At 42.3% G+C, this 25,143-nt stretch overlaps 1 protein-coding gene across 1 annotated transcript; it reads left to right on the top strand.

The window, feature by feature from the left end:
- Positions 1 to 2,605: 2,605 nt before the first annotated feature.
- Positions 2,606 to 24,991, top strand: LOC118400492 (isotocin receptor-like). The gene is made up of 3 exons (XM_035797409.2): positions 2,606 to 2,704; positions 2,977 to 4,261; positions 22,095 to 24,991. The coding sequence occupies exons 2-3, from the start codon at positions 3,328 to 3,330 to the stop codon at positions 22,340 to 22,342; spliced, it is 1,182 nt and encodes a 393-aa protein (XP_035653302.1). The 5' UTR covers positions 2,606 to 2,704; positions 2,977 to 3,327; the 3' UTR covers positions 22,343 to 24,991.
- Positions 24,992 to 25,143: the final 152 nt, after the last annotated feature.

The raw sequence follows: 25,143 nt of genomic DNA, 5'->3' as shown, positions 1-25,143 counted from the left end.
AGTACTTGTATGAGGTGACTACCTCAAGCTCTAAACACTCAGAGGTAGTAATCACACCGGTGGGGAGAGGGGCATTCTTCTTACCAAACCACAGGACCTTTGTTTTGGAGGTGTTCAGAACAAGGTTAAGGGCAGAGAAAGCGTGTTGGACACTAAGAAAGGTTTGTTGTAGAGTGTTTAACACAAAATCCGGGGAGGAGCCAGCTGAGTATTAGACTGTATCATCTGAATATAAATGGATGCGAGAGCTTCCCACTCCCAGAGCTATGTTGTTGATGTAAATTGAGAAGAGTATGGGGCCTAGGATCAAGCCTTGGGGTACTCCCTTGGTGACAGGCAGTGGCTGAGACTGCAGATGTTCTGACTTTATACACTACACTTTTTGAGGTAGTTAGCAACCCGTGCCAGTTCGTCTTGTTTGCTAAGTCAACCAGCGTTTTTCCTTGCTCCTATTTTTCCCAGTCTCTGTTTGTTTCTAGTCCTCCAGGTTTCAACCCATGCCTGTCCTGACTCTGACACTCTGCCTGTTCTGACTACCAGCCTGCCTATCCCCTTGTACTGTTTATTGACTCTGATTTGGTTTCTGACCCCTGCCTGGCCTAACCTCAAGACTGTCTATTGTCTGGTACTGTTTGGACTTTGACCTGGTTCATGAACACTCAACTGTCCCCGACCTGTCTTTGCCTACTCCCTTTGCTATAATAAACATTGGAGCTCTACCATCTCCCTCCTGAGTCTGCATTTGGGTCTTGCCTTGTGCCCTTATGCCATTAAATAAAGGATGAACCGTGGTTGCCTTCCAAGCAATGAGAACCTCCCCAGAGAGGAGAGACAGGTTAAAAGGGTCAGAGACAGGCTTGGTTATGATAGGGGCTGCAACCTTAAAGAAGAAAGGATCTAAACCATCTGACCCAGATGTGCACCCTATCCCCCACTTTTTTTGCATCCCAAATGTTAAATGTAGGATGCATGCCAGCAAAGACACTACACAACACAACACTAAACAATACATGAATTGCACTATACCACTGCTACACCTGGCTATCAGGAGCCTTGTCTGGCAGCGAAAAAGTTCATTCAGCCTCATTTACAGCCTTTAAAAAAAACATAGCTGATATGGATGACTTGCTTAACAATGTGGTTTCTACTGACAATTGAGATGTACAAACTATGGCATAAGGGCAGAGCAGAGGCAATCCGTAATTTCGATTAAGACATTATGAGCGAACTAGGACGGATGTAGTCAATATAACTATTTGTTCAGCCCGTTTGAAATGTCAGAATTCATCATCAGAATTCAGAACATGGGCCATTCTTACAGTGTTCTCCCTGTACACCAAGTCAGAACCGCAGGATAAATACAGGGGGCATATAAGCAGACAGTGAAAGGTCTTACAATATTCAATGATTACATTTCTCAAAAACAGGTTATAGGCTACATGTGTACAACCAAGTCAGAACAGTAGGGGAAATTAAGAGGTGAAAATAGACCAAATTATTAGGGTGAGGCACATGGGCTACTAACAGCTTACTTCACAACATACACTTAGTATTACTTTCTTAGCTAGAGTATACATATCTCCCTGGCATATTACCTCATTTATGTAGCAGCATACAATACATTTTTGGACTCACCACTCCTTGTTAAATTTGCAATTTCAACTTGTTGTGTAATGTTTATGTCTAATGTCCGATGAGCAACGCTATGTTTTATCTATAATTTCTCATCATTATTTCTCTTCATATGATAACGATTAAAAAGGATTTGCCAGTAGATTGTCGATTTGATTAATGATGATGACTGCAAGTATGATGTTGACATGATCAGTCCAATCAAAGCTACTATAGATATAACGTGATTTGACATCATTTTATCTATGGCCAATGACCTTGAGCCTTCTTGGATGGGCACTTCTAATGTAACTCTATGGCAGCACCCAAAGGGCTTGAATTTTCGAAGTCTATCCTTAGACTTGGCAGTGACGTAGTGTCCCCATGAGTGACAGAACACTGAGCCAATCACGGTGCAACGCTCCATATTTTCTGCTGACTTGCCCCACCACCACAGAAAGCACTGAGCTAGGCTGAAGCACCTGCATATTGGAGCTGCCTTACTCAAGAAAACAAAAAAGAGACCATGTTTATTAACTTAATGATATATATATATATATATATATATATATATATATATATATATATATATATATATATATATATATATATATATTACTTTGTTTGCAAACTGATATGTGACATGTATTAATGCCAAGATAACGTCCAAACCATTTTAATTTTATGTTATTCTAAAAATGTGGGGCTCCACTTGTACCTTTCATGCGTAAACTATTGATAACACATTTCATTTTTTTTATTTCTGTCAAAACAAACAATAAATGCCCTGTATTAATTACAGGTTGGATGATATACTGTTGCTTGCATAGCCATCTAGTGACGGCTGTGAGTTTCTTAGCCACGTCTTAGTAGGGACAGAAGTGGTACCAATAAGAATTCCGGATACATTGCGCATGGGCAGAGGGAGGGTCCCAGCTTGCACAACTCAGTATGCTGTGCTTAAAGCCCCGCATTATACCTCATACATGCTACAAAGACATCAAGGGATGTGGATAGCAAAAGCCCATCTAGAAAAAGATCTGTGCGCACTAGTTGCTGTGCATCACGTTGGAAAGGCTGTCTTTATAATATGGTAAGTAAATTAATATTAATTATATTATCTTAATGTTATAATTTTTATCATGATTAGTAAGTATGATTAAAATGATTATTAGTAAGATTATGGTGATTATTATAATTAGTATATTATTAGTAGCCTATTAATATGGTTGATATTGATTGATTGCTGAATCGACTGGTCTAGTAATTGCACATATCATACATGTATTTATTCATTTATCCATGTTTGATCTTTTTGCCACTGACTTGTAAAATGTAGGCTTCTTTTTATTTGCATTTACCTAGAACATATCTCCCAGAGTCTACGCCTAATTGGGACACCTTACTATTGGATTTTACTTTGCCTTTGATAAGCCTACCGTCCAAGAGACAAACATGTAAACAGAACAAAACATCTTAATAAACTTTGCAATAATGGGAAATAATAAACAAATGAACAAGGAACAGATGAGGAGCCAACCAGTCACTTCACCGATGTCTGGTACTGGATAATAAGCAGTGTTTTTAGGATCCAGGTGAAACACACTATGCAAACAGAGCGACGGAGCATCGTATAGTTCCAACATTTTCGTTTCACAAAAGTACACAGAACAACGTAGAAAACGGAGTTGTGTAAGGTGGCGGGTTTACGCATGAATGATGGAGGACCTTCTGCGAGACCAAGACTTGTGGGCAATTATAAATGATTCATGGACCAATTCGAGTCGCGGTGGAAACGAGACCAGTACTGGGAACCAGTCCATCGTGAACCCCTTGAAGCGGAACGAGGAGGTGGCCAAAGTGGAGGTGACCGTTCTTGTCCTAGTTCTGCTGCTCGCGTTGGTCGGTAACATTTGCGTCCTTTTGGCTAGCCATACGAGCAAGCACAGCCATTCTCGGATGTATTACTTCATGAAACACCTCAGTATTGCGGACTTGGTGGTGGCAATCTTTCAGGTCCTCCCGCAGCTTATATGGGACATTACATTCCGCTTCTACGGGCCGGACTTACTGTGCAGGCTGGTGAAGTACCTACAGGTTGTCGGGATGTTCGGGTCGACCTACATGCTTGTTCTAATGTCCATAGACAGATGTTTGGCGATATGTCAGCCGCTTCGCTCTCTGCACAAGAGGAAGGACCGTTTTTATGTGATTGCCTCTTGGATGCTTAGTCTGATTTTCAGTACCCCTCAAGTGTATATATTTTCGTTGAGGGAGGTGGGCAACGGAGTTTATGATTGTTGGGGAGACTTCGTGCAACCCTGGGGCGCCAAGGCGTACATTACATGGATTAGTCTTACAATCTACATAATTCCAGTGGCTATCCTAAGTCTTTGCTATGGCCTGATAAGTTTTAAAATATGGCAAAACTTTAAAATGAAAACCAGACGGGATCAGTGTATGTCTCTGACGCCGCGGGAGTACAAAGGCGCAGCGCTCTCTCGAGTGAGCAGCGTGAAGCTCATATCAAAAGCGAAGATCCGAACTGTCAAAATGACTTTTGTCATAGTCCTAGCTTATATTGTTTGCTGGACTCCTTTTTTCTTCGTACAAATGTGGTCGGCATGGGATCCTGCTGCACCCAGAGAAGGTAATTGTAAAGAGCTTTATGCATGAATTACACAGTGCTTTATGCGTGGATGGGTTTATCAGGAGCACGTATAAACATAGCAATACTGCATAATGTAGATCAATTGTTGGCTCCATAAGCAGGGTTGTGCTGCTGGATCGCAGGAGAGCGGCGCTCCCTCACCTTTTTCAATTTGAGGTATACACAGAGCTGGTAAAACTATTTCTGGACAATTAATTCTGATTAATTACCACAAGAATGTCATGAAAAATAATAGAATGACAAACTACATGGCGGTCTAGAGGTAGGTAAATTGTGGTTTCTTCCCTGTCTTCTCTCTGGCAGTGGCAAGAATTATTAATAACTATTGGATATGTCTATGCATTGCAGAGGCCCGTCAAAAAAAAATCAAAATTCACCGTGTGTCTGCCTTGATTTTCAAAAAACTCCACGAACTACATCTTGCGCAGTGGAACCCAGCACATTATGTGACCACTTGGTTACATGACACCGTTCTGCCGAGGACACCCAAACCAGAAAGGCTACCGCAAAGTCTAAGGAGCCTGGCCCTCTCTGGGAGTTGCTGTAGCCCTGCTTGGCACATTTAGCCTATTGACTATTGGTTGAGACCCAGGCCCGTTCGGGTTAAACGGGTTAAATGTGTCCAAAACACCACTAATATTTCTTACATCTCCTAGATATAGGACAGACACTTCAAAACCTTATTCCTTATGATTTATTTTTTTACTATCTTTTTTTACCATTTACTGCATAAATGTGTTATTCAATGTGTTTCCATGGGCTATAGCAGTAAAGGCCAAGTAAAGGTTTTTGTTATACCTAAAGGGGTCCTACATTTCAAAATCAAACAGTTAAATCATGATGGAGGCCACTGGGTGCTCTCGAGCGGCTAGATGTTCTTTACCATTCGGCCATCAGATTTGCCACCAATGCTCCTTATAGGACATATCACTGCACTCTATACTCCTTTGTAAACTGGTTATCTCTGTATACCCGTCGCAAGACCCACTGGTTGACACTTATTTATAAATCCCTCTTAGGCCTCACTCCCCCCTATCTGAGGTAACTACTGCTGCCCTCATCCTCCACATACAACACCTGTTCTGCCAGTCACATTCCTTTATAGGTCCCCAAAGCACACACATCCCTGGGTCACTCCTCTTTTCAGTTCGCTGCAGCTAGTGACCGGAACGAGCTGCAACAAACACTCAAACTGAACAGCTTCATCTCAATCTCTTCATTCAAAGACTCAATCATGGACACTCTTACTGACAGTTGTGGCTGCTTTGTGTGATGTATTGTTGTCTCTACCTTCTTGCCCTTTGTGCTGTTGTCTGTGTCCAATAATGTTTGTACCATGTTTTGTGCTGCTGCCATGTTGTGTTGCTACCATGCTGTGTTGTCATGTTGCTTCCTTGCTATGTTGTTGTCTTATGTCTTTCTTTATGTAGTGTTTTCTCTCTTGTTGTGATGTGTGTTTTGTCGTATATTTATATTGTATTTATTTTTTATTTTCATCCCAGGCCACAGTTCTCATGCTCCAAAACTCAACAGAGCACACCAGGATATATATATATATATCGTTTTTTTAACACCATCTGCTATGGTTTAGCTCACCATCTGCTATGGTTTAGCTCACCATCTGCTATGGTTTAGCTCACCATCTGCTATGGTTTAGCTCACCATCTGCTATGGTTTAGCTCACCATCTGCTATGGTTTAGCTCACCATCTGCTATGGTTTAGCTCACCATCTGCTATGGTTTAGCTCACCATCTGCTATGGTTTAGCTCACCATCTGCTATGGTTTAGCTCACCATCTGCTATGGTTTAGCTCACCATCTGCTATGGTTTAGCTCACAAACCAGTAATTCAAGAAAATCAAAATGCATAGGTCAAAATGTATAGGTTGTTCCCATGATGCAGTTTCATCAGTAAAACATGAAGAATTCAAAATTGACAGTGATGATTACAATTAGGTATGCCTAAATTAGGGTTTGAGGGTATTAAACATTGAAAAATGTCTTGACACAATAATGTGTGTGCTTAGCCAGATGTTGCAACTGTAGAGTGCATATTATGCATATTATATATAATAATAGGCTATACAAAAACTATATATCTGTCGGTACAAACTTTGAGTGAGGAAATTATAATGTTTTAGACTTCATTTTGCGCTTCCACGCCTAAGAAAATAGCACCACGCCACTGTCCATCAGCCTGGTCTCATAGAGTAGACGTAACATAGTATATGTCAATCTGGGACACTCAAATTAGTGTGATATGTTACATTTGGTATGGTTACATAAGACAGAGGTTTTACAGTAGACTTAAACAAATCTACTTTGAAACAAAAGTATACACCTCACACACATGGTTATGGGAATAAAAAAAGAAGACCCATGTACCATGTCAAATATACAGTTGAAATGTATTCCATTTGAGTTTTTATCCCAATATTACACTTCATATACAACACAGAAAACTAAAATATAAACAAACCCGTTTGACATAGAAACACTGGATTTTCAGCATTTAAAAAAATGAATGTTTATTAAATATAAAATTATGAAATATATTAATAACATTCCACCCATGAGGCCACTAGAGGGAAATTTGGTCATTTGACTGCAGGAACTATGGCAAAAATGAAAGTATGGTGATTGGGCGGGTGTATAAGGAAAACATCTAGCAACCCAAAGGTTGCGTATTAGATTCTGATCACGGACAGGTTTAGCATTTGCTACTTTGAAACTAGTTAGCATGTTAGCTGGGCCATTCAAGTATCTAGGGAAGGGTACCAAAAACATTTTTGCATCATTGAAGGTCCCCAAGAACACAGTGGCCTCCATCATTCTAAAATGGAAGAAGTTTGGAACCACCAAAACTCTTCCTAGAGCTGGCTACCTGGACAAATGGAGCAATTGGGGGAGAAGGCCATTGTCAAGGAGGTGACCAAGAACCCGATGGTCACACTGACAGAGCTCCAGAGTTCCTATGTGGTGATGGGAGAACCTTTCAGAAGGACAACCATCTCTGCAGCACTCCACCAATCAGGACTTTTTGGTAGAGCGGCCAGACGGAAGCCACTCTTCAGTAAAAAGCACGACAGCCCACTTGGAGTTTGCCAAAAGTCATCTAAAGGACTCTCAGACCATGAGAAACAAGATACTCTGGTCTGATGAAACCAGGATTGAACTCTGCTCACGTCTGGAGGAAACCTGGCACCATCCCTTTGTTGAAGCATGGTGGTGGCAGCATCATGCTGTGTGGATGTTTTTCAGCGGCAGGGACTGGGAGACTAGTTACGATCGAGGGAAAGATGAACGGAGCAAAGTACAGAGCGATCCTTGATGAAAACCTTCTCCAGAGCAGTCAGGATCTCAGACTGGGGCAAAGGTTCACCTTCCAAACCTTAAGCACACCTCCAAGACAACGCAGGAGTGGGTTCAGGACAAGCATCTGAATGTTCTTGAATGGCCCAACCAGAGCCAGTCAGTTGATTATTGACACGTTTTTCCAACAGTTTTGATAAACAGGGCAAAATAGAAATAGGCCTATAACTGTCACGGCTGGCTGAAGGACTGGACCAAGGTGCAGCATGGTAAGCGTACATTTTCTCTTTATTAAAAAACTTCCCACAAATCAGGAGGGGGAAAAGGGTACCTAAGTATGGTTCTCAATCAGAGACAACGATAGACAGCTGCCTCTGATTGAGAACCACAACCGGCCAAACACATAGAAATAGAAAATCATAGAACATAGAACATAGACTGCCCACCCAAATCACACCCTGACCAAAACAAAATAGAGACTTCAAACGCTCTCTACGGTCAGGGCGTGACAATAACAGTTAGGATCGGCTTGATCTCTCCTTTAAAAAAATGACGAACCGTGGCTGCCATCCAAGCAATGGAAACCTCCCCAGAGAGAAGAGCCAGTTATGCATTAGGGGGCGCTATTAAATTGTTTTTTATGAAAAACGTTCCCGTTTCAAACAAGATATTTCGTCACGAAAAGATGCTCGACTATGCATATAATTGACTGCTTTGGAAAGAAAACACTCTGACGTTTCCAAAACTGCAAAGATATTGTCTGTGAGTGCCACAGAACTGATGTTACAGGCGAAACCCAGATAAAAATCCAAACAGGAAGTGTTGCATTTTTTGAAACCGCCTCATGCCAATGACTCCTTATATGGCTGTGAATGAGCTAGGAATGAGTTTTCCCCAAGGTGTCTACAGTATTGTGACGTCTTTTCAGGTATTTCCATTGAAGAATGGCTGCAAGGGACCATATATAGCATGTGGTCACATGGTGTCTCCCTGCAGAAAATCTCGCGTAAAATACTGAGGTAGCCATTTTTACAATCACTTCTTATGAGAAACCAATTGCCTCGACGGATATATTATCGAATATATATGTTAAAAACACTTTGAGGATGGATCCAAAACAACGTTTGCCGTGTTTCTGTCGATATTATGGAGCAAATTTTGCAAAAAGTTTGGCGTTATAGTTGCAGCATTTTCCGGTCGATTTCTCAGCCAAGGATGATGAAGAAACGGAAGATATTTCGCCTACAAAAATAATATTTTTTGAAAAAAGGAACATTTGCTATCTAACTGAGAGTCTCCTGAGTGAAAGCATCTGAAGTTCTTCAAAGGTAAATGATTTAATTTGGTTGCTTTTCTTATTTTCGTGAAAATGTTGCCTGCTGCCAGCAGCGCCTAGCATAGCATTATGCCATGATAAACTTACACAAATGCTTGTCTAGCGTTGGCTGTAACGCATATTTAGAAAATCTGAGATGACAGTGTTGTTAACAAAAGGCTAAGCTTGTGTTTGAATATATTTATTTCATTTGTGATTTTTTGCGTATTTATGTCCGCTGCGTTATGCTAATGCATTTGAGGCTACGATTACGCTCCCGGATACGGGTTTGCTCGTCGCAAGAGGTTAAAAAGGTTGGAGATAGGCTTGGCGATTACAGTGATAGCAACCTTAAAGAAGAAAGGTTATAAACCATCTGACCCATATCTTTTTTGGGGGTCAAGGTTAAGGAGCCCCTTTAGCACCTCAGACTCAGTGACAGCCTGCAGGGAGAAACTTTGTAGAGGGGCAGGGGGAAAATAGGGAGGAGCATCAGGGCTAGTGGCATTAGAAGGGGTGGGAGATAAACATTTGGACAGGCAAGGAGGTATGTCTGAGTCAAATAGAAATCCTGACTTAATGAAGTGTTGATTAAAAAGCTCAAGCATGTGCTTCTTGTCAGTAACAACCACATCATCAACTTCAAGGGACATAGGCAGCTGTGAGGGGGTTTATTCTCCAGGTCTTTAACCGTTTTCCAGAACTTCTTGGGGTTAGACCCACAGAGAGAGAACTGCTCCTTAAACTAACTAACTTTGGCCTTCCGGATAGCCTGAGTGCACGTATTTCTCATTTGCCTGAATGAGAGCCAGTCACCTGAGTATGCGTGTGCCGAGCCATTCGCCAAATGCAATTCTTGAGGTATAGTATCTCTGCAAGATCATGGTCAAACCAGGGGCTGAACCTGTTTTTAATTCTCATTTTCTTTATGGGGGCATGTTTGTTAACAATATCACTGAAAATATATTTTAAAAAGGTCCAAGCACCTTCAACAGAATGGATCAAGCTGATTCTATACCAATTTACAGAGGCCAGGTCATGAAGGAAGGCTTATGATTTAAAGTTATTTAGCAAGCGTCTATGACACATCAGGACAGGTCGTTTCACTGAGCAGCCACTACGAACACAGGAAGTTAAACAGTTAAACAGTCATTACAGAAAACATCAGACTGATACCTATCAGTATTATTTGTGAGTAGAACATTGATGTGAGTAGCCTTTTCTGGGTGTTTGGAGTCATATCTTGTGGATTTGGTAATAATCTGGGAAAGATTTAGTAAATCCCATTGCTTTAGGACTTGGTCAGGTGGTTTAAGCATGTCCCCGCTTAGGTCATCTAGCAGGACGGATTCAGACAGTGTAAGGGGCCAGTTGAGTACTAACTGGACAGTTCTTTAAGTGTGATAGGACCAGGAATTGAATCATCGGATTCAGAGTGCTAGATGTTACATACTCTGACGCCTTGTAGTTTTTTTTTCACTCACAAATGAGTCCTGATTGAACCCTCTGTAGGACCTTCGGTAGATTACTTTAGGGCCAGACTTTGGTATTTTAATTTTCCTAGTGAGTGCAATCAAGTTATGATCACTACAACCTAGTGCCACTGATACAGCTTTAGAACAATGTTCTGCCTTGTTAGTAAAAATGTGATCGATTCAAGAACCTGGTGTTCCGGAGTTCTAAATTGAGCAGCTGCTGAACAATGAGCTCCTGTATATATTGAGATTTAAATGTTTTTTTAGAGTGAAGTACATCGAAAAAATCAAGAGAAAACTGCAAGACTCAATAGAAGACAAAACAAGGAACAAACCAAAAAAGACAGGCTTTTGAAAAATTAACTATTTTTCATAAAATTGTACAGTTATCTTAGCTAGCTGAATTGCTAGCAGAATTGTTTACTTGTTGCTAAGCAGTTGCTAGGGACTCTCCTGGAAGAAGCTAGCTAGCTTACAAAGAATAACAACAAAAATATCTAGTTAACAGAAGAAAGGAAGACAAAATAAGGACAAAAGAAGGACAGAAGAAAAGGAAAAGAAAGAGGACAACAAAGTGAAACAGTCAGCACTTCTATTGCAACTTCGTATTTCGTCGTCCTAACGTAGTCTACACTGCTATCTGCCCAGCAGCTAGCCAGCTAGCAAACGTCCACCGTCTACCGAATAGCAGCACTGTAGAAACTATTACACTCAACTGAACGACTTGATTAGTGTAGTGTTAGCTAGCTACATAGTTGTCTTTGCTGTCTTAGTATCCAAGATAATTGTGTAGTTTAGAGCGTGTAGTCTTAGAGTGATTATCTTAATTTACCGAGGTTAGCTAGCCAGCTATTTGTCGTCCTTAACGTAGGAGACACTGCTAGCTAGCCAACAGCTAGCCAACGTCTACTGAATAGAACTTCCGCACTCAACAACCCGGTCGCATTCCGCTTCGCTCCACAGGTAGTATCACATTTTCATTTCATTTCATTACAGCACAACGGTTTGATTTGTTTGATCGTAGCTAGCTACATAGCTAGCTACATAGCTAGCTACATAGCCGTCTGTGTATCAAAGATAATTGTGTAGTCTAGAGCGATTTTCTAGGTTAGCTAGCCAGCTATTGTCGTTCTTTTAACGCAACGTAACGTAATCAACACTGCTAGCTAGCCAGCTAGCCCCCGAATAGCAGCACTGTAGAAACTATTACACTCAACGGAACGACTTGATTAGTGTAGTGTCAACAACGCAGCCACTGCCAGCTAGCCTACAAAGTCAACAACGCAGCCACTGCCAGCTAGCCTACTTCAGCAGTACTGTATCATTTTAATCATTTTAGTCAATAAGATTCTTGCTACGTAAGCTTAACTTTCTGAACATTCGAGACGTGTAGTCCACTTGTCATTCCAATCTCCTTGCATTAGCGTAGCCTCTTCTGTAGCCTGTCAACTATGTGTCTGTCTATCCCTGTTATCTCCTCTCTGCACAGACCATACAAACGCTCCACACCGCGTGGCCGCGGCCACCCTAATCTGGTGGTCCCAGCGCGCACGACCCACGTGGAGTTCCAGGTCTCCGGTAGCCTCTGGAATTGCCGATCTGCGGCCAACAAGGCAGAGTTCATCTCAGCCTATGCCTCCCTCCAGTCCCTCGACTTCTTGGCACTGACGGAAACATGGATCACCACAGATAACACTGCTACTCCTACTGCTCTCTCTTCGTCCGCCCACGTGCTCTCGCACACCCCGAGAGCTTCTGGTCAGCGGGGTGGTGGCACCGGGATCCTCATCTCTCCCAAGTGGTCATTCTCTCTTTCTCCCCTTACCCATCTGTCTATCGCCTCCTTTGAATTTCATGCTGTCACAGTTACCAGCCCTTTCAAGCTTAACATCCTTATCATTTATCGCCCTCCAGGTCCCCTCGGAGAGTTCATCAATGAGCTTGATGTCTTGATAAGCTCCTTTCCTGAGGACGGCTCACCTCTCACAGTTCTGGGCGACTTTAACCTCCCCACGTCTACCTTTGACTCATTCCTCTCTGCCTCCTTCTTTCCACTCCTTTCCTCTTTTGACCTCACCCTCTCACCTTCCCCCCCTACTCACAAGGCAGGCAATACGCTCGACCTCATCTTTACTAGATGCTGTTCTTCCACTAACCTCATTGCAACTCCCCTCCAAGTCTCCGACCACTACCTTGTATCCTTTTCCCTCTCGCTCTCATCCAACACTTCCCACACTGCCCCTACTCGGATGGTATCGCGCCGTCCCAACCTTCGCTCTCTCTCCCCCGCTACTCTCTCCTCTTCCATCCTATCATCTCTTCCCTCTGCTCAAACCTTCTCCAACCAGAATCTCCTGATTCTGCCTCCTCAACCCTCCTCTCCTCCCTTTCTGCATCCTTTGACTCTCTATGTCCCCTATCTTCCAGGCCGGCTCGGTCCTCCCCTCCCGCTCCGTGGCTCGACGACTCATTGCGAGCTCACAGAACAGGGCTCCGGGCAGCCGAGCGGAAATGGAGGAAAACTCGCCTCCCTGCGGACCTGGCATCCTTTCGCTCCCTCCTCTCTACATTTTCCTCCTCTGTCTCTGCTGCTAAAGCCACTTTCTACCACTCTAAATTCCAAGCATCTGCCTCTAACCCTAGGAAGCTCTTTGCCACCTTCTCCTCCCTCCTGAATCCTCCTCCCTCTCCCCCTCCTCCCTCTCTGCAGATGACTTCGTCAACCATTTTGAAAAGAAGGTCGACGACATCCGATCCTCGTTTGCTAAGTCAAACGACACCGCTGGTTCTGCTCACACTGCCCTACCCTGTGCTCTGACCTCTTTCTCCCCTCTCTCTCCAGATGAAATCTCGCGTCTTGTGACGGCCGGCCGCCCAACAACCTGCCCGCTCGACCCTATCCCCTCCTCTCTTCTCCAGACCATTTCCGGAGACCTTCTCCCTTACCTCACCTCGCTCATCAACTCATCCCTGACCGCTGGCTACGTCCCTTCCGTCTTCAAGAGAGCGAGAGTTGCACCCCTTCTGAAAAAACCTACACTCGATCCCTCCGATGTCAACAACTACAGACCAGTATCCCTTCTTTCTTTTCTCTCCAAAACTCTTGAACGTGCCGTCCTTGGCCAGCTCTCCCGCTATCTCTCTCAGAATGACCTTCTTGATCCAAATCAGTCAGGTTTCAAGACTGCTCTTCCTCCCGGGGAAGGACTGCCCGTTCCATGATCTCGCCATCATGGTTGACAACTCCATTGTGTCCTCCTCCCAGAGCGCTAAGAACCTTGGCGTGATCCTGGACAACACCCTGTCGTTCTCAACTAACATCAAGGCGGTGGCCCGTTCCTGTAGGTTCATGCTCTACAACATCCGCAGAGTACGACCCTGCCTCACACAGGAAGCGGCGCAGGTCCTAATCCAGGCACTTGTCATCTCCCGTCTGGATTACTGCAACTCGCTGTTGGCTGGGCTCCCTGCCTGTGCCATTAAACCCCTACAACTCATCCAGAACGCCGCAGCCCGTCTGGTGTTCAACCTTCCCAAGTTCTCTCACGTCACCCCGCTCCTCCGCTCTCTCCACTGGCTTCCAGTTGAAGCTCGCATCCGCTACAAGACCATGGTTAATTAGGAGGGTGTTTAATCTCACCATTTCCTTTGGGTTTTTGTGCGGGATTGTTTTCGTTTGACTGTCAGTGAGTTTTGGTTTGCATTTTCTTTAGTTAATTTTTAACAGGTAGTTTTTCCCTGGACTGTGTCTGAGTGGGGTTTTGTGGCTACTGTTGTAGTACTGTGTCCTGTTATTTTGTACTTGTTTAAATAAACACCCTTTTCCTTCAGAACTTGTTTCTCCTGCGCCTGACTCCACACCCACGTCTCCTTGGGGAGATCTGACAGGTAATGCCATAACTTGTGTCAGGTTATATACATTGGCAACATAAATACGTTTCTTTCTCATTGGAAAGTTGGTGTTACAAAAAAAATCTATATTAATAGCTCCCTGTCTATTGCTCCTCCTAACTCCTAGGGAGGGAGGGTGAACAATCAGTTTGTCAATCTTCAAGTATGCTATGTCACCTTGTTCTCTTGCAGCCTTCATGGCTGGTATTAGTTAGTTTCTTCTTTGACAGACTGCATAGAGAAATCCTCATTCAAGGCATTTGGCATTTTCAAGGACTGCAATGCTTGAACCTGAGTAATCTCACTAAAATTGGCCTGGGTCTGGTTCTATTGGCATCACCAGTTCCCCCTGGTTTTCCCATACCAATGAGCATTTTCCAGATCAATCTGTTGATCCAATTGTAGCTCTTCAGAAAACAGCTTTCGAACTATGATATTTATGTGTCTGTAACTTTCTCACTCATCATTATTCACAAATATTGTCAAATAATATTGGTCTTTTAAATTGTTCCTGTTCTGACCCTTCATGTGATATGCTATAGGCCGAGTGTCAAGGCTCAGGAGTAGACCCAAGTGCAGACAGCTTTGAAATAACAAAAGTTTATTACAAAAATAGGGGGGCAGGCAAACAACAGATCACGGGCAGGCAGAGGTCAGTAGTCCAGAGCAGAGTCCAAAAGGTACAGAACGGCAGGCAGGCTCAGGGTCAGGGCAGGCAGAGGTCAGTAGTCCAGAGCAGAGTCCAAAAGGTACAGAACGGCAAGCAGGCTCAGGGTCAGGGCATTTAGAGGTCAGTATTCCAGGGTGGTATGGCAAGGTACAGAACGGCAGGCAGGCTCAGGGTCAGGGCAGGCAGAATGGTCAAAACTGGAAAAGCTAGAAAACAGGAACTGGAGCCAGACAGGAGCACCGGAAAAACATCTGGTATGCTTGACGAAACAAAGCAAACTGGCAACAGACAAACAGAGAACGCATGTATAAGTACACTGGGGATAATGGGGAAGATGGGCGACACCTGGAGGGGGGTGGAGACAAGCACAGATACATTTTGATGACAATATCCCTGAGATGAATGTTGTATATAATCTTATCGCTATGACCGCGAAAAGGTTTGAATGAGACTTATTCTTTCAATAAAGTTTTTGTTTTATGAAAATTATATTACTTGTTTATGTATTTCCTTATCATATGTATGACATATGCAGACTTGTGTTTAATATAAGAAAAGTGCTTGATCAAGGAACATACAGAAAAATGCCATCGGTCACTAAAACAGCTGTAAGTTGTTCTCGGTAAAAGGTATTTCTATTCTGATTGAAAATGTTGAAACCTTCCAAACCAAGGAATACTCAATATGCTCAAGGTTTTTCTCTATCTTCATTAGAAAGTTGTGTAAATGGCAGTTGTTTAGGGAAAAGCATACACTTTAATATATATAAAACACTTTCACAGGTGTTATTACTTGACTGATTACAAGATCCATATATACCCCAAAACATATCACATACACTACATATCACATACACTACATACAGTGGGGCAAAAAAGGTATTTAGTCAGCCACCAATTGTGCATGTTCTCCCACTTAAAAAGATGAGAGAGGCCTGTAATTTTCATCATAGGTACACTTCAACTATGACAGACAAAATGAGAAAAAAAAATCAAGAAAATCACATTGTAGGATTTTTAATGAATTTATTTGCAAATTATGGTGGAAAATAAGTATTTGGTCAATAACAAAAGTTTATCTAAATACTTTGTTATATACCCTTTGTTGGCAATGACAGAGGTCAAACGTTTTCTGTAAGTCTATGACGTTGCCACGTTGAAAGTCACTAAGCTCAGTGAGGCCATTCTCCCAACAATGTTTGTCTATGGAGATTGCATGGCTGTGTGCTCAATTTGATACACCTCTCAGCAACAGCTGTGGCTGAAATAGCCGAATCCACTCATTTGAAGCGGTGTACACATACTTTTGTATATATAGTGTATCACTGGAATGGCCCAAACAAAAACCATCAAGCTCAAAGTTGATATATGATGTTGTTATAATCCCTAAATACTAATAATCTTATTTTCAATGACAGCCTAGGAACAGTAGGTTAACTGCCTGTTCAGGGGCAGAATGACAGACTTGTACCTTGTCAGCTCGGGGTTTTGAACTTGCTCGTCCAATGCTCTAACCACTAGGCTACCCTGCCGCCCCAGGGTCGGAGAAAGTAGCAGTTATACATTTCAAAGCCCTGCAGGGCCTTTCTAGAGCTAGGGATGGTAAATGTACTGTGACATCAAAGTGTTCCTTCCACTCTCTCATCTTATGGGGTCCTAGGGGCCCTTGTGTCCTGATTTGTGTCTTTTCTGTATAATAACATCATTTGTCAGGAGATTTGCTCCTCTTATCTTAAGCTTTCCTCCTTTAAAGGGGAGTTCAGGGGAGTCCATCTGCCCCAGACCACATTTCAACCATCACTTTGTGTTGCTAGCCACTGCAGCAGGAGCCAGCCATTGAGCAATGGATCCCAATGGAGCTATATCGTCAAATACTCAGATAAATTAAAATTCAAAAGCCTTATGGACTTGGAAGGACGTCAGCCTTAGGACCTCTGGGTATGGGGAAGGCTAGGAGCAACTCAGGTTTTGAATCAGCAACAAAAGAGTGCTTGAAGGTTTCATCCCCCTCTTTTGTTCACCCACTCATCATTAAGATGGGTTTTCATAATATTTGAAATATTTTGACATACTTCGACTGTGGAGCAAGGTTTCAGAAATTGTGTTTAGCAATTGAGAAAAACTGTAATAAATGATTAGGAGAAAACTATTACAGTTATTCTCAGTTGCTAAAACACAATTTCTGAAACATTGCTCCATTTCCTGAAAACATTAAACACAAAACCTCATCTTCAAGCACTATTTACATAACCTCTGACTCCTCTTGCAAAATGAAACATTCGCCTCAAAATCAAACACTGCTCTCAAATCGTAAACGAAGTGATCAAAATGATATACACTCTCAAGCAGTTAGTAAACAATACACAGAAAAATAGAAAACACATTGTTCAAAACATACAATTCTCAGGGAGAAGTACATTTCTAATCAAAAGAAATATTCATATTTTCCATCATTGTCTTTTGATGATCTCATATCATTTGAAACAGGTTAAATCAATTTTGAGTGGTTGTGTTCAATCAATGACATATGTTCTCTATTTGTATTTGATTGTTGCCACTTGTGTTTACCAGTATGGATGACATGTGCATTAGAGTGCAGAATGTGTTTTGAGAATGAGAACGTGTTTAGAGTTTTGCTGAAAAGTCTAAGTGAGATCTGTAAATTGTGTTTTATCATGTAAAATGGTTTACGGTATTGACAACAGACTGTATAATTAGCTGAATTAGTCCAGGCAACTGAGAACTTTGTTCAGCCAATGGGCTTTAGTGTTTTAGCAATTGAGAAAAACTGTAAGACATGGGTACATGCATGTCTTTCCATGCTGAATTATAATTGACACCTGGCTGTTCAGCTCCCAACTGTACTATCAGATTATCAGTTCATTGAGTCCTATTCATAGAAATAAACACTCTTAGAAAAAATAGTTCTTCAGCTCTCCCCATAGGAGAACCATTTTTGGTTCCATGTAAGAACCCTCTGTGAAAAACGGTTCTCTGTGGACCCAAAATGGTTCTACCTGGAATCAAAAACGGTTCTTCAAAGGGTTCTCCTAAGGGGAGAGTAATTTAGGCATTCTATTTCTCGAGTTGTACTAAGGATTAGGTACTGCTGCAATCTTCTTTAGGATCAAATCACTTCAATACCAGATATAGTTTTCCTTTGAGGCCTTGTGTCCTATATGTCTTTATAGCCTAAAGTATATTCAACAGTCTGTAAAATGAAGGAGAGGCTATGGAGAGAAAGAGAGAGAAAGAGAGAGAGACAGGAAGAGAGAGAGAGAGCGAGAGAGAGAGAGAGAGAGACAGGAAGAGAGAGAGAGAGAGAGAGAGAGCGAGAGAGAGCGAGAGAGAGAGAGAGAGAGAGACAGGAAGAGAGAGAGAGCGAGAGAGAGCGAGAGCGAGAGAGAGAGAGAGAGAGAGAGAGAGAGAGAGAGAGAGAGAGAGAGAGGCTGTCAGCAGGTCTCATCTTCAACCCAGGCTCTGATCATAACTCATGCAGACAGGGAGTGTGAGGGAAGATGTACACCCTCACATACAGTAGTGTATAGGGAATGGAAAACTGCCATTATTCTTTCTATAATTCCTTTGCTTATTTAGGTGTTATATACATTATATGCTTAGGAAACTAAAGAGTTGAAAGTTCTCTGATGATGGTGGATTAAATTGCAAGCCCACTTGATGTATTTGCTAGGGTCCATTATTGTTATTTATTATTAATTAACTGCATCCAATTTTATACATTTATGTACTTTTCCTTCAGAGACCAAAAATGATTTATTACTTGCTGATCTTTTCATCAATTAAATAACACTCACTTCATCAGACTAGTTTATTGGTACGTACAACAGCTTATTGGTACATACAGTGCCTTCAGAAAGTATTCAGACCCCTTGACTTTTTCCACATTTTGTTACGTTACAGCCTTATTCCAAAAATGATTAAAGAAAACATTTTCCTCAGCAATCTACACACAATACCTCATAATGGCAAAGCAAAAACTTGTTTTTAGACATTTTTGCTAATTAATAAAAAATAAAAAACAGAAAAATAGCCTCTAAAAAGGGAAATGGCGACAGTCACTTGTTTATTCTAGATTATGATTTATAACTATTCAGACCATTTGCTATGAGACTCGACATTTAACTCAGGTGCATCCTGTTCCCATTGAACATCCTTGAGATGTTTTGAAAACTTGATTGGAGTCCACCTGTGGTAAATTCAATTGTTTGGAAATGATTTGGAAAGGCACCAACCTGTCTATATAAGGTCCCACAGTTGACAGAGTATATCAGAGCAAAAACCAAGCCATGAGTTCAAAGGAATTGTCTGTAGCTTTGATACAGGATTGTGTTGAGGCACAGATCTTGGGAAGTGTACCAAAACATTTCTGCAGCATTGAAGGTCCTTAAGAACACAGTGGCCTCCATCATTCTTAAATGGAAGAAGTTTAGAACCACCTGGACTCTTCCTAGAGCTGGCTACCCGGCCTAACTGAACAATCGGGGGAGAAGGGCCTTAGTCAGGGACCAAGAACCCAATGGTCACTCTGACAGAGCTCTAGAGTTCTTCTGTGGAGATGGGAGAAACTTTCAGAAGGACAACCATATCTGCAGCTCTCCACCAATCAGACCTTTATGGTAGAGTGGCCAGACGGAAGCCACTCCTCAGTAAACGCATGACAGCCCATTTGGAGTTTGCCAAAGGTACCTAAAGACTCTCAGACCATAAGAAAGAAGATTCTCTGGTCTGATGAAACCAAGATTTAACTCTTTGGCCTGAATGCCAAGTGTCATGTCTGGAGAAATCTGGCACCATCTCTAAGGTGAGGCATGCTGGTGGCAGCATAAATGCTTTGGGGATGTTTTCAGCGGCAGGGACTGGGAGACTAGTCAGGATCGAGGGAAAGATGAACAGATTAAAGTACAGAGAGATCCTTGATGAAAACCTGCTCCAGAGCGCTCAGGACATCAGACTGGGGCGACGCTTCACCTTACAACAAGACAACAACCCTGAGCAAACAGCCAAGACAACACAGGAGTGGCTTCGGGACAAGTCTCTGAATGTCCTTGTGTGGCCTAGCCAGAGCCCGGACTTGAACACGATTGAACATCTCTGAAGAGAATTAAAAAAATAGCTGTGCAGCAACACTCCCCATACAACGTGACAGAGTTTGAGAGGATCTGCAGAGAAGAATTGGAGAAACTCCTCAAATACAGGTGTGCAAGCTTGTAGCGTCATACCCAAGGAGAATTGAGGCTATAATTGCCGACAAAGGTGCTTCAACAAAGTCCTGTCTGAATACTTATGTAAATGTGATATTTCAATTTTTGCTTTGTCATTATGGGGTATTGTGTGTAGTTTGATGAGGGGTAAAAAAAACAATTCAATCAAATTTAAAATAAGGATGTAACGTAATAGCATTTGGAAAAAGTCAACGAGTCAGAATACTTTCCGAATGCTCTGAACAATTGAAGGCAATAGACAACTTCTCTGATAGGAAACGGCCTATGTGGCATCGATATTAGTCAAAATTGACTACAAAGTGTAAATAGGATAATTTTGGTCATAAATTCAGTCTCATCCAAAACAGAGATTTGTTAGTGAGTTTATCATGATTTACTGTTGAGGGTTGGGTTTTGATTTTGACAACGCTCACTTGTCCACTTAGGGATGCAAAGCTGCATTGATGGTGCTTTTTCCATTCCTACAGCAGAACACAGACAGTGAGATAGACCTGGCCATCAGAGCAGAGGATCTGACTTTCTTTACATACGACATTATGTTGAATATGTTTTAACTTATAAATACTGCACCAAACTTGAGGAAGTAGTACTGGCTTTGTTCCTATGGTGTCTCATGGGGGACAAACATCAGTAACTGCCACATCGAACCACATCCCCCAAGACTGAATTGAAATTAGCCTTTTCTTTTTTTGTCCATCAACCGTCATGGTTCCATCTAAAGCTCTGTTCCCATATGGCAGTGGGGGTTTCCCTTTCCTTTCCTCCATTCCACCAATATGTAAGACACACCACAGCCAGGCCAGGGATCACTATGATTTGTTGATTTGTTTTGTTCTAGAAAGCCAGCTACCTTCACTTTAAGAGTGGAGGTGTTTCAACTGCTGCTCTCCGAAGGGTCCCACTGTTCAGCAAGAATAGGAGCAAGACAAGACAGCCTGATGGCTGATGGGGACATTGGGACATAGGACAGATGCAGGCCCAGTTCATGGTCAGACAGTAGGCCAGAGACTTTGAATATGTGGAAATGTAAATGTGCAACGTGTGCTAACTTTACGGTTTTCTGTACTGCATGTAATATATTGTGTGTTTGTGTATTTGTATGCTGACGTCACAAAATAAATGCCCATGTAAATGGACAATAAAATATACATCATATCATACTAGATCTAAGAAGAGCAGAGGCATATGGAAGGAGAGAGCTAGATAGAGATGGTGGAAGTTCTATCTCAAACCTATGCCAATTCTGTTCACTTTAAACTCATTTAGTGAAATGTCAGATCGCCAGTAGGGATTCATCTAATGGCTTCAAAGGTCACAGTACATACACACACTGTCCTTCCCGCATCAGTGTCTTATTGAGTTTGTTTTTGTTTCACACTAAACATTGCTTCGTTGGGTACCCAAATGCATTGGGTACTACATTCATGTAGTGCAAGAAGAATGGTGTTTTTGACTAAACCGGAACTCCGGTTACCGGGTTTGGTTAAACAGTGCCCCAGATGCCTGGAGAGAATAATGTCAGATAATAGTTTGCTGTTTGTGAATAACAAGATGATGATTGTTGTGCATGAATGCCTGCCAAAGTATAGCAGTTTATTGAAAACAGATTGTTATTGCTCCTTCAAGTTTGGAAGTTTGAATGCACATCAAACTTGACAATCAAGCAGTTGCTATTAAAATGAACTACGGTGCAAAGATTGCACTGTAACAATTTGCAGTCAAGGGAACAAGTATATATTTCGGACAAGGACACATATTTGTAATTTCTATACTGTAGTTACCATATTGTGTTTTGCATTGGTAAAAGTTGTGATAGACTTCGTATCTATCTATAATGCATATTGAAAGTTGTCGGCAGTTGAAAATTGACTTCAATGTAACTTTCCTTCTCTCTCTCTCTATCCTAGATGTGGCGTTTATCATTGCCATGCTACTGGCCAGCCTGAACAGCTGCTGTAACCCATGGATCTATATGTTCTTCGCTGGCCACCTGTTTCACGACCTGATGAGGTGCTTTGTCTGCTGCTCCTCACAGTACCTGAAGGCCTCACGGTGTGGAGGATTTGACCACCAGCAGAGCCGCAGGAGCATTTCCACCTACGTCGTCAAGGACCATAGCAGTCAGAGGAGCGTCACTCAGACCTCCAGCACATGAGGAGTGAGGACCAGGGAGGAGATGAGTTGGGGTGAGACAGATTCTCCCTACCCTCGAAAGCCATTCTTTATACCAGTCAGAGGAGCATCACACAGCCCTTCAGTTCATAAGGACCATGGGAACACCAGAAGAGGCCTGGTGTGAGGTACTCTCTATCCTTCAATGACCTTCTCCATCGTACAGACTCTAGAGGAGTACCATGAGAGGAGAGGGGGTTGGTCGGGGACCCTCTACCCCCTAATGGACTTAAGCCCTATTCGCACTGGACTAGTATTACTATAGAACGTCAGTTATGTAATTATTACCCTAGAATGTCTGTTTTTCCAGTGGATGATTCAGACAGGATTAGTTTTACCATCTGCCCCCTGTATTTTTTTCCCTTATTCATATGATGGAAGCCTGGAGGCTGTTCTAGGCATGAAGATATTTAAACTCGTCTAAGGATGGGTCTCTTCAGGGTATCTGGCCACCCTCAGTTCGAAAGTCAAAATAATATCAATAAGAACCATGAAATGTGTACAGATATCTAATTAACTAACATATTTGACAATTTATTATTGAATGGGCACAATATCATCTGGGCATAGGGAAAGTTGATATATGACAAAACAGGTCATTCATTTGTAGGCTACGTGCATAGCACTTTGTTTAAAGCATCAATTTGTTCCCATGTTCTTCCCAAACTGCGTGCAGTACCTATTAAACTCTGTAATATCCCTTAAAACACAGGGATATCGATTCACACGGGATAAGTAGATTTTTGGGGTTGGAATAATAACCTCCCCACCAAGTAAAAATGACTGGCATGGCAGATTCGGATGGGACTAAATTTATGTTGTTTTGTACTCGTGCATTTAATTACATTACCCTATCTCCCCCAATGAAACGAATCCTGTCTGAATAGGGCTTTAGACCTTCACCACACAGACCTTCACCACACAGACCTTCACCACACATACCTTCACCATCATCCAGGGAAGTGGAGTTTGCCTGGGCCAGGTACCAGCCAGAGGAGCATCACACAGACCTCCAGCACATGATGACCATGGAGAGAGGTTGAGTTGGGTATTCTCTAAACCTAATAGACCTTCTTCATGTAAGGTTGGAGGTGGCACAGGTACTCTCTAATCAAGACATTCATCCAAGGCCGCAGAGTTGGGTTGGACAGGTACCCTGTAAGCCAAAAAGAGACCTTCTGCGTGCAAAGATCTGCAGTGGGGTTGGCCAGGTACTCTCTACTCCTGACACAAACCTCCATCGTGTAAAGAACCGGAATGGGTGGGCAGATACCCTGTAAGAAACCTTGAAAGAGACCCTCAACATTTGAGGGACAGGACTAGGGTGGCCAGATACCCTGAAATAAACATTAAAAAAGACTTTAAACATTTAAGGGACAGGACTGGGGTGGCCAGATAACCTGAAAGAGATTTTAAAAGAGACCCTCAACGTTTAAGGGACAGGACTGGGGTGGCCAGATAACCTGAAATAAACATTAAAAAAGTCTTTAAACATTTAAGGGACAGGACTGGGGTGGCCAGATAACCCGAAAAGATCTTAAAAGAGACCATCAACGTTTAAGGGACAGGACTGGGGTGGCCAGATAACCTGAAATAAACATTAAAAAAGTCTTTAAACATTTAAGGGACAGGACTGGGGTGGCCAGATAACCTGAAAGAGATCTTAAAAGAGACCCTCAACGTTTAAGGGACAGGACTGGGGTGACCAGATATCTTAAGATACTTACATCATGCAAAGCCCCACAGAAGGTGGTCCAGGATGTACCCTCTACCCCTCACATAGATCACCATGTAACACCCAAAGGAGGAATCCATTACGTAACTCTCCACTCCACAGAATACTGAAGCCCTAGAAGTGGGTTATCTTAACATGGTCATTTCGGGGGTGAACTTGTGTCTCTATCTCCATGGCACACCCTTTCACGACCATCCACTAGTGATTTCACTATATCCATCGTGTCCCTCTAGAATAGATTATCACCCCCCCCCCCCACACACACACTTAATGAAGCTCCTAATGTAGTCACACTCTCCTGCACTTTACCCGAAATCCCTCTAAAATGTAAATTGTATGTGGATGATATTTATTTTGCCCTTGGGTTCTGTGAAGTTATGGTATACCTTTGTAGCACAGATATACATTTCAGGTTTTATTTCAGTTCTACAGAATATACAGCTGTGGATCAGGTTGTCAGTCAGTGTGTACCACAACTCAAATGATTTATTCTTTACCTGTATGTCTTTTTTTCAGGAAAAGACATACAGGCACAACCTTTCCCCTCCTGCCTCTTCCCCAGCAAAAATGTTGTATTGGATTCTTATTATGTTTTCTAACACTTGATATACAATTTGTTTCTACACACAGCTCTGTGACTCTGAATATTTCTCAGGTCTAGGTAGAGAGAAGAGCTTTTTAGCAGAGCTTGTTCACAACAAGCTGACCTTTCAGTCACCACAATAACAAAATGGGAAATAGAAACAGAATGAAGTTTCACAAACCTATTATCTTGGTGACCTTACTGCTCAGTCAAGGATATTGCATTGTTATTGATCTCTACACAGAGAGATGTTAGATTATATTGCCTATATCGTCAGACCATGGAGGGGATATTAAAGACTTTATTGTTTATTGACTTTATTGTTTTTTTCCCCCAATGGCACCCTATTCCCTACAGTGCACTACATTTGACCAGGGCCTATAGGGTTCCGGTCAAAAGTAGTGCACTATATAAGGAATAAGGTGCCATAAAATGTCTTCGATAGACAAATAACAATGAAGTATCT

The sequence above is a fragment of the Oncorhynchus keta genome, chromosome 21 (assembly GCF_023373465.1).
Source record: "Oncorhynchus keta strain PuntledgeMale-10-30-2019 chromosome 21, Oket_V2, whole genome shotgun sequence".
In the NCBI taxonomy this organism is placed as follows: domain Eukaryota; kingdom Metazoa; phylum Chordata; class Actinopteri; order Salmoniformes; family Salmonidae; genus Oncorhynchus; species Oncorhynchus keta.
This window is presented reverse-complemented; position numbering and strand designations above follow the sequence as displayed.